The sequence below is a fragment of the Dendropsophus ebraccatus genome, chromosome 2 (assembly GCF_027789765.1).
Source record: "Dendropsophus ebraccatus isolate aDenEbr1 chromosome 2, aDenEbr1.pat, whole genome shotgun sequence".
Classification (NCBI taxonomy): domain Eukaryota; kingdom Metazoa; phylum Chordata; class Amphibia; order Anura; family Hylidae; genus Dendropsophus; species Dendropsophus ebraccatus.
Window position 1 is genome coordinate 77,222,381 of NC_091455.1, and position 15,806 is coordinate 77,238,186.

At 44.0% G+C, this 15,806-nt stretch overlaps 1 protein-coding gene across 2 annotated transcripts in view; it reads right to left on the reverse strand.

Moving 5' to 3' along the window:
- LOC138783296 (cadherin-19-like) overlaps positions 1-15,806 on the reverse strand; it is a 107,688-nt gene that overhangs the window by 18,636 nt on the left and 73,246 nt on the right. For both annotated transcript variants that reach the window (XM_069957833.1, XM_069957834.1), the window contains 2 exons: positions 8,509-8,642; positions 6,970-7,091 (listed from right to left, as the gene is read on the reverse strand). In XM_069957833.1, the coding sequence (XP_069813934.1) occupies positions 6,970-7,091; positions 8,509-8,642 (256 nt within the window). The remainder of the gene's footprint in view (positions 1-6,969; positions 7,092-8,508; positions 8,643-15,806) is intronic.

The following is a 15,806-nucleotide window of genomic DNA, read 5'->3' on the forward strand; positions in this document are numbered from 1 at the left end:
ATCGGCCACAGAAACAATGTCTTTCACAATTTAATTGCGGACACTGTTGGGCATTCCTGCAATTCAATTAACCACTGACTACAATGTAAAGTACAGCTGCCAGCCATACTTTACATTTTGTGAACAGCTATTGTTTCCGGATGTTGTCTAGTGAACAGCATATGTAAATAATAGGCAAAGAATGGATGGTAAGATAACGATGTCGCCACACAGTGGGCGGCATTGCATTGAATTCAATGCAATGTTGCCCTTGCAGAAAAGAATGGTCGCTGAATTTATTACAGAATCCGTTCTTTTCTAAAGAAAAAAAAAGCTGTGTGCACATAGCCAAAGGGTGTACATATTATACAAATACATACGTAAAGATACATTTTCAATAAATAATAGCATAACAAAATAGATTCCCGTAAGTTGTTTGTAAATTTCAATCGCAAAAGTTGACGTTTGACGTTAAAACCAAGATAACAAGGTTAGGTTCAGCTTTTAGAAAACTTCAGCAGCTGTGTTATTGATTGGATCACAATCTAATTGCAATGAATTGTGTTATTTCAGGACTCATTAAACTGGAAGCTTTGGAAAGAGAATTTTAAAACCAAGATCTTTCCGAGAAATAAACAAGTGAACAAAATGTGCCTTTAATAGTAATGCCCAATACATTTTAATGTTATTAGATATTCATTTATTGTCCCACTAATTCATGGTACTGGTGAATTTATTCTGTTTCTGAGGTTTTACATTGCTCTTAGTTTCTTGTTTCTGGTACTTGATTTAATCAATTATAAAAGCATTTTTAACTTTTTTTTTTTTATCAAGGACAAATTATACTTTTTAAGGTACTGGTAGCAGGTAGAAGATATAACATTGCATAGTAACTTACATTTCACGTTGAGGCTATGTTCACACAATGTCTAAAAAAGAAAAAAAGGCGTCCACTTTTTCTATTTAAAAAAAAGTCTGTTATTGCCGCACTTTAATTGACTTCAATGCAATGCATTGAAGTCAATAGGATGGCGGACGTCCAATGTACACAATGTATAAAATAACAGATGTTATTTGACATTGCACTGACTGGTGGCCAGACAGCTAAATGACATTTGTCATTTTGATTCAAAATAGCTTGGGTCTTTACAAACGTGGTAATAGCAGACATGTACAGTTTATTTTTAATGGATCATATAATGTAATTTTATTATTTGGGGGATGGGGGGTATTTTGTTTTATTTTATTCTTTTTAGTGTTAATCTACACTAGTGTACATTAACCAGTGATCTGATGATAGTGTGCTCTAGTTGGGAGTCTCCTGGTGAGCATGTTACCTTTTGATAATTTGTTCATAGAGTGGGTTATGGGCAATCTCATGTCTCCTACTGTAATCAAAGAGTAGTTGTGGCCCCTAGCACATCTCACATCCTTCCTCCTCCCTCTTCTTCACGCATAATCAATGCTTCCAGGCCTCCTGTTCACTTATGCTGTTAGTCAGTATCTGCCAACAGAGGACTTATCTGCTATCAGTTATAATTGAAGCTCCAAGCTGTGTTGGAGCTGTGGTCTACGGGCAGTGTCGGACTGGGGTATCTTGGGCCCACCAGGGAAACTGATTCTAGGGGCCCACCCTATATACAAATACATAACCAGTGTCAAACCCTTAATGTTAGTACAGCGACTTTGCATAGTGCTGTGTATGTGACCAGCGATACTAGTGCACTGCCAGTTAATTTGTAAAATTGGCATTTCTGTTTTTTTAAACCTCCAAAAATGGCTAGATTGTCACTCAGAGCAAGCGAGGGGCTCACAGAGGAATCATCACAGACTGTATATAGATCACTGGGAGTCGTCACAGACTGTATATAGATCACCAAGGGTCATCACAGACTGTATATAGATCACCAGGAGTCATTGCAGACAGTATATAGATCACTGGGAGTCCCCACAGACTGTATATAGATCACCAGGAATCATCATAGACTGTATATAGATCACCAGGAGTCATCGCAGACTGTATATAGATCACCAGGAGCCATCACAGACTGTATATAGATCACCAGGGGTCATCACAGACTGTATATAGATCACCAGAGGTCATCACAGACTGTATACTCACTATTGATCTATAATCATTTATTTTCACAACGACTGCACTCACACACTGAGATACCACACAGTAGCATCCACCCTCTTGTGTTCACTCTGTCTCTGTAGGTTCTTTTCTATGTTTTATCCTCCTGTGTGCTGTATACTGTGTACTGTATGCTGTATACTGTGTGCTGTATACTGTAAGCTGTGTACTGTGTGCTGTATACTGTGTGCTGTGTACTGTGTGCTGTGTACTGTGCGCTGTCTGCTGTATACTGTGTGCTGTATACTGTATACTGTGTGCTGTATACTGTGTGCTCTATGTGTGCTGTATGCTGTGTGCTGTATACTATGTGCTGTGTTCTGTATGTTGTGTGCTGTATACTGTGTGCTGTGTGCTCTATGTGTGCTGTATACTGTGTGCTGTGTGCTCTATGTGTGCTGTATACTGTGTGCTGTGGTCTCTATGTGTGCTGTATACTGTGGGCTGTGTACTCTATGTGTGCTGTATACTGTGTGCTGTGGTCTCTATGTGTGCTGTATACTGTGGGCTGTGTACTTTATGTGTGCTGTATACTGTGTGCTGTATGCTGTGTGCTGTATACTGTGTGCTGTGTGCTCTTTATGTGCTGTATACTGTGTGCTGTATGATGCGTGCTGTATACTGTGTGCTGTGTACTCTATGTGTGCTGTAAACTGTGTGCTGTATGCTGTGTGTTGTATACTGTGTGCTCTTTATGTGCCGGACTTAAAAATGTCCCTGCATCTCCGCCGCTACGGGGATTTATGTAGAGGCGGACTGCCTCTACATAAATCCCGTGCGCTCCGGTGCGCACAGCTGAAAACCTACGCCAGCTGAGGACTGGAGTAGGTTTTCGGCGTATCTTTTGGCAGAAAGAAATGGTGAATCGCGTGGACTCGCGCCCTCTGTTCCGCCCCCTTCACACCCCCGCCCCCCGGCGCAGCCGGCGGAAAGTGCCGATTTGCGAATATTTTATTTGCAAATCGGCCATTTGCGAATAAAATCATGCGCAAATCGGCACTTTCCGCTGAAAAAAATGTACGCCCGTTAATACATGTCCCCCTATGTGTGCTGTATACTGTGTGCTGTATGATGTGTGCTCTATTTGTGCTGTATACTGTGTTCTGTATGCTGTGTGCTCTATGTGTGCTGTATATTGTGTGCTGTGTGCTGTATAATGTGTGCTCTATGCGTGCTGTATACTGTGTGCTGTGTGCTCTATGCGTGCTGTATACGGTGTGCTGTATACTGTATGCTGTATACTGTGTGCTGTGGCAGGTGCACACACTCAGGGCTGCACCAGTGTTAGAGGCTTGTGTTAGACCTACATTACATAATACACACTATATACATAACAGATGAGCACACACACAGATAGGCACATTACATAGTCACAACTCACAAACATGCTAATACACAAATGACCAAGATAGAAACATAAGCAGATTACACACCACACACATATATACTATACACTCACTTGCATAGACACATGACATACAAATACAGATGACACAGATGCACAAATATGTACACTACCGTTCAAAAGTTTGGGGTCACATTGAAATGTCCTTATTTTTGAAGGAAAAGCACTGTACTTTTCAATGAAGATAATTTTAAACTAGTCCTAACCTTAAACAAATACACTCTATACATTGCTAATGTGGTAAATGACTATTCAAGCTGCAAATGTCTGGTTTTTGGTGCAATATCTACATAGGTGTATAGAGGCCCATTTCCAGCAACTATCACTCCAGTGTTCTAATGGTACAATGTGTTTGCTCATTGCCTCAGAAGGCTAATTGATGATTAGAAAACCCTTGTGCAATCATGTTCACACATCTGAAAACAGTCTAGCTCGTTACAGAAGCTACAAAACTGACCTTCCTTTGAGCAGATTGCGTTTCTGGAGCATCACATTTGTGAGGTCAATTAAACGCTCAAAATGGCCAGAAAAAGAGAACTTTCATCTGAAACTCGACAGTCTATTCTTGATCTTAGAAGTAAAGGCTATTCCGTGCGAGAAATTGCTAAAAAATTGAAGATTTCCTACAACTGTGTGTACTACTCCCTTCAGAGGACAGCACAAACAGGCTTTAACCAGAGTAGAAAAAGAAGTGGGAGGCCGCGTTGCACAACTAAGCAAGAAGATAAGCACATTAGAGTCTCTAGTTTGAGAAACAGACGCCTCACAGGTCCCCAACTGGCATCTTCATTAAATAGTACCCGCAAAACACCAGTGTCAACATCTACAGTGAAGAGGCGGCTGTGGGATTTTGGGCTTCAGGGCAGAGTAGCAAAAAAAAGCCATATCCGAGACTGGCCAATAAAAGAAAAAGATTAAGATGGGCAAAAGAACACAGACATTGGACAGAGGAAGACTGGAAAAAAGTGTTGTGGACGGTTAAATCCAAGTTTGAGGTGTTTGGATCACAAAGAAGAACGTTTGTGAGACGCAGAACAAATGAAAAGATGCTGGAAGAATGCCTGACGCCATCTGTTAAGCATGGTGGAGGTAATGTGATGGTCTGGGGTTGCTTTGATGCTGGTAAGGTGGGAGATTTGTACAGGTTAAAAGGGATTCTGAATAAGGAAGGCTATCACTCAATTTTGCAACGCCATGCCATACCTAGTGGACAGCGCTTGATTGGAGCCAATTTCATCCTACAACAGGACAATGACCCTAAACACACCTCCAAATTGTGCAAGAACTATTTACAGCAGAATCAGGCAGCTGGTATTCTATCGGTAATGGAGTGACCCGTGCAGTCACCAGATCTGAACCCCATTGAGCTGTTGTGGGAGCAGCTTGACTGTATGGTACGGCAGAAGTGCCCATCCAACCAGTCCAACTTGTGGGAGCTGCTTCTAGAAGCGTGGGGTGCAATTTCTTCAGCTTACCTCAACAGATTAATAGCTAGAATGCCAAAGGTGTGCAATGCTGTAATTGCTGCAAAAGATGGATTCTTTTTACGAAAGCAAAGTTTGATGTAAAAACAATGTTATTTCAAATACAAATCATTATTTCTAACCTTGTCAATATCTTGACTCTATTTTCTATTCATTTCACAATGTATGGTGGTGAAGAAGTGTGACTTTTCATGGAAAACACAAAATTGTTTGGGTGACCCCAAACTTTTGAACGGTAGTGTATATACTGCACACACACTTACTTTTTCTGCAGGGCAGGAAGCTCCAGGGGGTCCTTTTATCTTCACCTCCACTCCCTCTTCTCCCAGTCAGTCCCGGCAGCCTGCAGCCCCTCCCCCTTCTCCTCAGCACAGCTGCACACACAGTGGCCAAAGAGAGGAGACGTCGCTGCAGAGGGGAGGGCGACGGAGGGGCCCGCTGCTGCACCTTCTCTCAGCATCTTCTTGTCTGCCACCTGTAAGTTTGTTTACTGTGTGGAGAGGGCTCCCCTGGGTGACAGACCAGAAGAGTGCAGTGTAAAGCCTGGGAGCCGCAGCAGACAGAGACCGGTCCATAGAGACTGCAGGGGGAGGCGGGACCCATGATTTTATAGTAGCTAGGCCCTGCTACCATTCTGTCATCACCCAAGCTCTGTGGGAGGCAACAGAGGGCCCCTTGATCTCCTGATCATAGGGAGATCCTAAACGGGAGGCCTGCTTGTAGTTCAGGGCCCTTTAAGGGGGGGAGGGGCCCACCGAGGAATCCCCCGGCTCCCCGGTGGCTCAGTCCGACCCTGTCTACGGGAAAATCACCTGTCTAGAAACCAGTAACATTTTTTTTTTTGTAATGGAAATGAAATATAGTTGTGAAAAGTGGTTCGATCCCCCTAACGGAAATGAAATATAGTTGTGAAAGGTGAAAATAATTCTATATTTCATTTCCATCAGGGGAATCGAACCGGGGGGGGGGGGGGGCAGATACTGGCCTCTAGGCAAGTGGTATACCCCAAGACCACAGCTCCAACTCAGCTAGTATAGGAGATTCAACTATATCTGATTGCAGATCAGTGCTCTGTAGGCAGTTTATATACAGTAAACATTAAGCAAACACTCAGAGACCCTGGCTGTCAGAAAGAGTGAGCAGAAGGCTGGGTAACAGACATTAATTATGAAGAAGAGGAGGAGGAAGGAAGGGTGAGGCATTCTAGAGTACGGCACAAACACTCAGCCACAACTCCTCTTTGACTCTAATAATTCACTCCACTGACAAATGAGCAAAAAGTAAAATACTTACTAGGGTTCTGCCAACCACAGCACATTGTCAGCACCTGTGGTAGGGCCTAGGTGCTGACAGATTCCCTTTATTCAGTTGTTTTGAAACAAAGGCCTTAATTTGCCCTTATTATTACCTTTTGAGAACATAGCCTAAATCTAATATATGTGCAACATCACTTTTTTACTTGTATAAGCCTGACTTGATACACTTACAGTATATATTACACACAATATACTTTAACATAAAGGCAGCAGGACCCCGAAATGCAAACTGTTCAAACTCTTGTCTATGAAATATAAAGTTATGTGTTCATTGCCCTGCATTCCAAACTTAGTGATATAGTGGATAAATCTGGTTTCCCACCGGTTATACAGCTGTTCTCTTCATTTGCTCGTTATCTTCAGAGAACTACTTTATAATGCCCTAAAGCAAAGCATCACAAAACAATGTCCTTGACGCGACAAGCGATCTGTGCAAAAAAAATCTTACAATACACTGAAACCTTCTATACAACTTGTATAATGAATTTCATTATGGCCCCAGGGTTTTAAGCTCTTGCTCAAATTTAGATTTCAGGTGTACCTATTGTCTAACAAGTATAACAGGACTAAATACAGTAACTTGAAAAATGCACTTCTCTATTTATTAAAATACAACTTTAGATTTGAATCTTACTTTATGTACGTTACCTGTCCAATTCTTGATTTTTCACAAACATATAAATCAGGTAAATTTTGAAGTTGAGGGGGATTATCATTGACATCCATAACTTGAATATACACACACACGTGTGATACATAGGCTGGGGATTCTAAGTGACACCACATAGTGAGGAAAAAGGAGAAATTTGATAAATAGATTACATATTTTATAAACAAAAGTAACAAAACTGTAGAACATTTTTATTAGTGTCCATTGATGAGTGGACTGTCCAGTTCCATTTTGTAGCACCAAACAGAGTTTGAGATGAAGGGCCCAAATGGAGCCCCAATGCAAGTGTTAACACACAGGACTAGCCAGATATCCCTCTGGGAAGGACCTAGTCAAAGGGTGGCTCCTGTAGGGAAACCACCAAAACCACCATATTAAGTGGCCCTATAAGTTAATGTAATGACAAGGGAAAAACCAAGGCCAGGTTTCCATCCACATACAGCTGTTTTAGGGTGTTGCCCCTCATCAGTTCGGAGCAAGACTCTGTCCTTCCCGAAGGGATATCTGGCTAGTCCTGTGTTTCGAAACTCTTAAATGAGGCTCCACAGGCTCTTCTTTTGCATATATTCTAAAACCATTCTTGGAACTGAAAACAGAATAACATAAGTACAGTCTCCTCTCTCCCCTTAGCCTTTATAAACAGTTAGGACCCCCCTGCCCTCTCTCCCTGTCAGCCTCCACTCTCTTCCCACCCTCCTCTCTTTTCCTGTCCTCCCTTCTCTTCCTGTCAGCCTCTGTAGACAACCTGGACACCAGAGGCCTGAGGTGTCCATAACTACTATCAGGACCATGCAAATACATCACAGAGCCCCATTGGATAACAGAGGGAAAAGTCTCCCTCTATACAAGAATCTCTCTCAGCAGCCCTATAGATTATGTAGTCGTGCATTTATAGAGTTAACTGTCAACGCCGGAGCGTGGCTCCAGTGCTGACAGTTGTGGTGGGCCCTGGCTATCACTGACAGCCAATACCCACCACAGATTACACAGCCATAGCTTCTCTGTTCTTGCATCATTCAGAGGATGCCAATAACCAGGGAAAGCAAGGTTCAGTCTGGGGGTTCCCGGGGGCTGCTGCAGGCCACTGTGGGTATTGTTCCTGGACACTAATGTATGTTGCTTCCTTCTCCTCCCAGCTCAGCCACGGCTCCTCCTTCCGCCCTCGAAGTTTAATAATTCTCCCCCTTTATCTTCTGCTCCTGTTGCACAGTATGTTAACTTTGTTTCCTATGATGACAATCATTTCTCATAAGCTGGAACTGAAGAAAATATGTTTCTCTTGGGAACCTATAGCATTGTTCTCACAGCCAATGCAAAAGCTACACAGGCATATACTACATGTAGGAGAAATCACACAGAGGCATAAGTGGAGATATATCAATGGGGACAGAAACAAATACAATTGAAGAACACAAGAATACAGTTCATAGGAAATGAGGGTTATTTCCCTTTTGCATATATAGATAGATAGATAGATAGATAGATAGATAGATAGATAGATTACAAGGATCACTTACTTGCCTCTGTTGCAGTCAATGTTATATTATGCCAAAGATCAACTTCTCGATCCAAACTTTTAACCGTGAAAATAGAACCATTATTTGGGTCAATTTCAAACAATTTAGAGAGCTTGTTGTGAAGAATGTCATACCTAGAGAGAGATATTATCTGAAACATTAGTATCATCACAATTTGTTGCATGATTCATAGCAAAGAGGTTTTGTTAGTATTTCTTCTATTTTGTTAAAATTTTTTTTAAAGAAAGACACTTTGCCAGATTTACCAAACTGTGTTAACCCCTAGACGACCCTGGGCATACCTGTACGTCCAGGGCCGCCTACGGGTGTTAAGAGCGGGGCCGCGCGGAGCCCGGGACCGCTGCTATAAGCAAGCATGGTCCGATCAACGTGCCCGCTAATTAAGTAATCGGATGCAGCTGTCAAAGTTGACAGCTGCATCAGATTACCTTATGCAGCCCATCCCTGGTGTCTAGTGGGGTGGACGTTGTCCCGGAGGAGCTATCCACACGTCCGGCTCAGGCCAGGGTCTGCGCCGTAACGGCGCTGATCCCGGCTAGGCACTCGATTGCTTCCGGCTGCAGCCAGACTGTGCCGCTCTGCCACTCACATAATTAAATGGGGTCGCATTTCACTAGGCCACAAGTGGCCCACAAATTAATTTCTGTGGCTCATAGTTACTGCCACTTATTGGTTGCAACATGGCTCCATTCACTTGCATGAGTGGCAACGACATGTAATCATAGCAGCATGACATGGTGGTGTAGCCCCAGACTTAAAATCTATAGGAAAGTGCACAGCATACTGCATGTTTTTGTGGCTTTTGGCATTTGTGATTTCTCAACATGCTCTAAGTATGGTGACTTTTTCTGGCATTTTTTATAGGATTAGAAAAATGTGTTTTAAATGAAAAAAAAAACACACACACCGATGCAATGCATGTAAAAAGGTGTTATTAAAATACTGTTAAAGTGTGTGTGAATGTGCCCTTAAAATAACATCTGGGCACAGCACATAACAGCTTAGTAAAGCCCTGGAAACGTGGTATTTTTCTAACAAATATTGTTCTTTAAATCAAACTAAAGGGAAATGGCCTAGCATAAAAATTCATTTTACTTTTTTCTGTCAATAGAGGTCTTAGGCTATGTTCACACAATGCTTATCTGCTCAGTTTAAAATGACAGTCATTTTGAGTCTAAAATAACGGACGTAATTTAACTGTCTGGCCTCCCCTTAGTGCAATGAAGGCTGTTGGCACATTTTTCTAGTTTGGGTTACTAACTAGCATTTGGGTGTGGCTTATCCCTTTCACGACCTGGGGTCATTGATGCCTCAATGCCCAGGTCATTTTAGGATATCAGCTTATGGGATCATAATGATCCCATAAGCTAATGTCCCTGTTTCTGCCCCCTCTCCTCTGTCCCCTGCCGCTGTTACAATCTTGTGACAGTGTCAGGGAAGCGAGGGAGCAGAGCTCACAGGCACATGCCGGGGCTTCAGCCTTCCCTGCCTTCCCCCGCCGGCATCCGTAGCCAGGAAACCTGGAGCCCCGATGGACAGCGGACAGAGAATTCTCCCTCTGTAGAGGGAGAAATCTGTGTCAGAAGCCCTATAGATGCTGCGGTCGTGCTGGCAGCAGTATCTATAGGGTTAACTCTCAGCAATGGAGCGCAGCTCCATTGCTGAGAGTTGCAGCGGGACTCCGGCTATCACTAATAGCTGGGACCCGCTGCGGATGACACAGGCGCAGCTCCTGGATCCTGGGTCGTAAATTAACGTCGCTGCAGCATCAGACATAGGCTGCAGCGACGTTAACTTACTGTTGAGCTGCGGGAGGAGGTTTATTGAAAAGTCTATTGAATTCAATAGTAAAAATGGAGAAAGGACGATGACAAAAGAAAAACTGTGTGTGAACAACTAATAAATAACATTTGCTGTTTGCAAAAGAAGTCCGAAAATAATTGTCATGATCATTATTTTGTCGTCCGCGTTGATAACGTCCCTTATTCAATACATTGTGTGTATTGGACGTCCGTCTTTCCATTGACTTCAATGCATTGCATTGCAGTCGGTTAAATCGCGGCAATAACGAACGTTATTTTAAATAGCAAAAGCAGACGCCTTTTCTCTATTTTTGACATTGTGTGAACATAGCCTTACACAGCACTTTCTGTATTTACATAGCTGCTTTATTTGAAAATTTTGCTTGGTATAGAAAGCAGATTACCTCCATTTTACATTCTGATACCTGACCTGAACCCCACAAAATCTGAACCCCACAAAATCAGCTGTTTAAACATTAGTGCAGTCTTTACAAATAGATTCAGTATGCACACATATGTTCAGTATTATTACCAATTTATTGTACAATATGCATGTTAGGAATATGACTTTGCGCTCCTCGGTCCGTGCCGGGCGGTCGAGGAAGCGCTGAGTTTGTCTGTGTTTTTCTTTTTACTCTGTCTGAATTGTGTTGTATTTGCCAGCCACACCCGCTTTTCCTGGCAGACTCCTGGCAGTGCAGGGGTTACTGCTCTGCTTGATCTTCTCAGCTGAACTTGCTGCTGGGATCAGGGCTGGTCCAATCATCTGCTGGACTTAGTCTCTGATCCCAGATAAAAAGCAGCAAGTTTCTCCCTTCCCTGCTGACTATTAGAGTTCACTCGCCTGCTCAGCTCCCTGTTTAGTTACACTGATCTCTGTATTCTGGACCTTCTGCATTTGACCTCGACTATTCTCCTGTTTGCTGTTTTTGTACTTCACCGCTCGACTGTTGCTGACCTGGTTTGTCTGACACCTCTTATTGTGTTTTGTTTGTCTGTCCGTGCTCTGTGTGTCGCACCTATTCAGTGTAGGGACCGACTCCGTGGTTGTCCGGGCCGTTTAGGGCCGTCCGTGGCAATTAGGCAGGGTCAGTGGGTGGGGTCAGCTCAGGGCTCACTGTCCGTGTCTTGTCAGACTGCCTTTGCCATACTGACCATAACAGAATAGTCAGCCTAATAATTTGTTGGGGTACCTAGCATTATGGACGCCATGAAGACTCTGGTGAACCAGATGCAAGGTCTGAACACGCTGGTTCAGAACCTTGCTGAGCGCGTCCAGGAACAAGAGACTGCACCCCGACAGGTGACCATGACCACCCCTCTACCTCCGGAACCTCCGGTGCAGCTCCCTGAAAAGTTTAAGGGAGACAGGAAGCATTTCCGAACATTTAGAGAGGGGTGCAAGTTGTTTTTTCGTTTGTGCCCCCACTCCTCTGGAGATGAGGACCAAAGGGTGGGCATTATTATGTCCCTCTTGCAGGGTCCTCCTCAGGAGTGGGCTTTTTCATTACCCCCTGGATCCATGGAGTTGACCTCCGTGGATCAATTTTTTTCTGCCCTAGGACTCCTGTATGACGATCCAGACCTAGCAGCGGAAGCAGAATGCCAACTGACTTCCATGAAACAGGGAAAGAGACCTGTGGAGGAGTACTGTGCGGAATTCAGACAGTGGTGTGTGTCATCTGGCTGGAATGACCCCGCACTGCGGTGCCAGTTCCGGATGGGGTTGTCGGACCAGCTTAAAGACCTATTAGTGGTATACCCTACCCCCGACACCTTAGAAGAAACAATGACTTTGGCGATTAGGGTTGACAGGCGACTCAGAGACAGACATAGGGAGAAAGGAACTTCTGAGTCTTCTAGTTCTCTTCCTGTTATTGACTGTGTTTCTCAGCCTCCTCCTTCTGTTCCTGTGTCACAAGAAGAGCCCATGCAGCTTGGAGCCTCAGATACCAAGACCCGACGAGACTTCCGCCTGCAACACAACCTCTGCCTATACTGTGGTAAACTCGGTCATCGTGTGAGGTCCTGTCCTGCTAGACCTGACCAGCCGGCTGAAAGACTCCAGCGCCTGAGTGACCATCGAGGGGGTCATTCAGGTGCACAGGTATCCCTTGAACATAAAAATAAATTATTGGTACCTATCTCACTTTGTTTGGGGCACAAATTGGTCTCGGGTTTTGCTCATGTGGATTCTGGGGCCTCCGCCAATTTCATTAGCTCCGGTTTTTGGTCACGTTTAGAGGCGTGTCCGCTTTTGCTCAATAATCCGCTGACCATCACTGGTGCGGATTCTACCCCTTTGGCCAGGGGTAGAATCTGCTATATCACTCCGACTATGAAGGTGCAGGTTGGGTCAATTCACCAAGAAATGCTTGACTTTTTAATCATGGGCAATTTATCTACTGATGTTATTCTGGGTTTACCTTGGTTGAGTAAACATAATCCTGTTTTTGATTGGTCCACTCGTGAATTGGTAAAATGGGGATCTGAGTGCTCTCCTCATTGTATTTCGCTGAATGCCGCAGATGTCTTCCCCAAGGAGGGGGAGATCCCGGAGTTTATTTCCGATTTCTCAGATGTGTTTGACGAGAAGGCTGTTGATGTGTTGCCACCTTATAGACCATATGATTGCTCCATTGATTTGATCCCTGGTACTAAATACCCTAAAGGTAGAATTTTTAATTTGTCTAGGCCTGAGAGGGAGGCTATGCGAGAGTACATTCAGGAAAGCCTCCGCAAGGGTCACATTTGTCCCTCTAGCTCTCCCATGGGTGCAGGGTTCTTTTTTGTTGGTAAAAAGGATGGTGGTCTTAGACCATGTATTGATTACCGAGAACTAAATAAGATCACTATCAAAAACCAGCACCCCCTTCCTCTTATTCCAGATCTCTTTAATCAGATTGTGGGTGCTCAGTGGTTCTCCAAGATAGATCTTCGTGGGGCCTACAATCTGATCAGAATAAGGGAGGGGGATGAGTGGAAGACCGCCTTCAATACCCCTGAGGGACATTTTGAGTATCGGGTGATGCCATTTGGTCTGAGTAATGCCCCTGCAGTATTCCAGCATTTTGTGAATGACATATTCAGGGAACATCTGGGGAAATTCTTGGTGGTGTATTTGGATGATATCCTAATTTTTTCGCCGGATTGGTCTTCCCACGTAAACCATGTTTGCACTGTTATGCATTTGCTTAGAAATAATAACTTGTTTGCCAAACTGTCCAAATGCCAATTCGGAATCCAGAAGGTCTCTTTTCTGGGGTACATAATTTCTCCCAACTCTTTTAGTATGGATCCTGTCAAAGTGGCAGCCATTGAGAAATGGGAACGTCCCACTAACCTTAAGGCATTGCAAAGATTCTTGGGATTTGCCAACTATTACAGAAAATTTATTAAGGGATTTTCCATAATTGCTAAACCCCTTACTGACCTGACCAGAAAAGGGGCTGACCTAGATAACTGGACTCCCAAGGCTATAGAGGCATTTGGACAGTTAAAAAGATGTTTCTCCAAGGCACCCGTGCTCATCCAGCCTGATCTGGAGCAACCTTTTGTTATTGAAGTTGATGCTTCAGAGGTGGGGGTTGGTGCGGTTCTTTCTCAGGGCCCTGAGAGTCTCACCAACCTCCGACCTATAGCTTACTTCTCCAGGAAATTTTCCCCAGCAGAAGGAAATTATGATATTGGTAACAGGGAACTGCTTGCCATCAAGTGGGCATTCGATGAATGGAGGCATTTCCTTGAAGGAGCTAAACACAAGGTCAGGGTACTAACTGACCACAAAAACTTATTGTACCTAGACAAGGCCAAACGCCTAACCCCTCGACAGGCGAGGTGGGCGTTGTTCTTTACTCGTTTTGATTTTGATTTTGAGATAACCTATCGTTCAGGTTCTAAAAATGTCAAAGCTGATGCCCTATCGCGGAGTTTTGATGCCAGTAATGTCCCCAAAGGTGAACCAGAAAATATACTTGCGCCCGGGGTGGTCCTTGCCATCCTCCAACCTGATCTTGTCGCTCAGGTGGTAGAGTCTCAGTCCCTTGCCCCTGAAAATACTCCGGAGGGAAAACTCTTTGTACCCCCCAATCTCCGGCTTAGAGTCTTGGAGGAAACCCATTGTTCTGTTCTGGCTGGTCACCCGGGAATTGCTGGTACCAAGTATCTCCTCTCAAGGCAATATTGGTGGCCTTCTTGGTCCCAAGATGTAAAATTTTTTGTTGAAGCTTGTGAAGTCTGTGCTAGGTCCAAGGTCCCTCGTAGGTTACCAGAGGGCCTCCTCCACCCTCTTCCTATACCTAGGAGACCATGGACCCACCTCGCTATGGACTTCATCACAGATTTGCCATTGTCCAAAGGGAAAACAGTGATCTGGGTGGTGGTGGACAGATTCTCCAAAATGTGCCACCTTATTCCGTTGAAAAAAACTCCCCAATGCTTGTACTTTGGCCACTCTGTTCATAAACCATATCCTAAGGTTACATGGGGTTCCTGAAAACATTGTCTCTGATAGGGGAGTGCAATTTGTCTCCAAATTCTGGAGAGAACTATGTGGTCGTTTGGGGATTTCGTTGTCTTTTTCGTCTGCCTTTCACCCCCAGTCTAATGGGCAAACGGAGAGGGTAAACCAATCCTTAGAACAATTTCTTAGATGTTTTGTATCATGTTCTCAGGATAAATGGAAAAAATATTTGCCTCTAGCAGAGTTCGCGCTTAATAATAGAGAGAGTCAGTCTACCAAAATGTCGCCTTTCTTTTGCAATTATGGGTATAATCCCAGGTATTCGTCGGCTCACTCTCCAGAGTCTGTAAATCCTTCAGCTGAAGTTATCTATCAAAGACTGTGCACAGTCTGGGCCCAGGCTCTTGTGAGCCTGACTAAGGCCCAGAGGTTGTCTAGCATACAAGCTAATAAAAGACGTATATCTGGCCATGAATATCAGGTAGGGGACAAGGTTTGGCTCTCCACGAGAAATCTTAAGCTCAGAGTCCCTTCTGGGAAATTAGCACCTAAATACATTGGCCCTTATCTAATTACAGAAATCATTAATCCTGTGTCCTTCCGCCTACAGTTACCCAATAATATGAGGATTCACAATGTCTTTAATAAATCATTGTTAAAAAAATATGTAGTTCCTGTGCTTCCAGCAGTCCTCCCTGCTCCTCTGGTCATCCAAGGTGAGCTGGAGTTTGAGGTGGACAAGATTTTGGACTCTCGCCAAGTTCAAAATTCCATCCAATATCTTGTCCAGTGGAAAGGATTTGGTCCCGAGGAAAATACTTGGGTTGCCAGTAAGGACATACATGCCTCACGCCTTATCCGGCAGTTTCATGCCCGTAACCCCTCTAAGCCTGGTCCTTTGAGTGAGGGTCCAGTGGCCCCTCATAAGAGGGGGGGTACTGTTAGGAATATGACTTTGCGCTCCTCGGTCCGTGCCGGGCGGTCGAGGAAGCGCTGAGTTTGTCTGTTTTTCT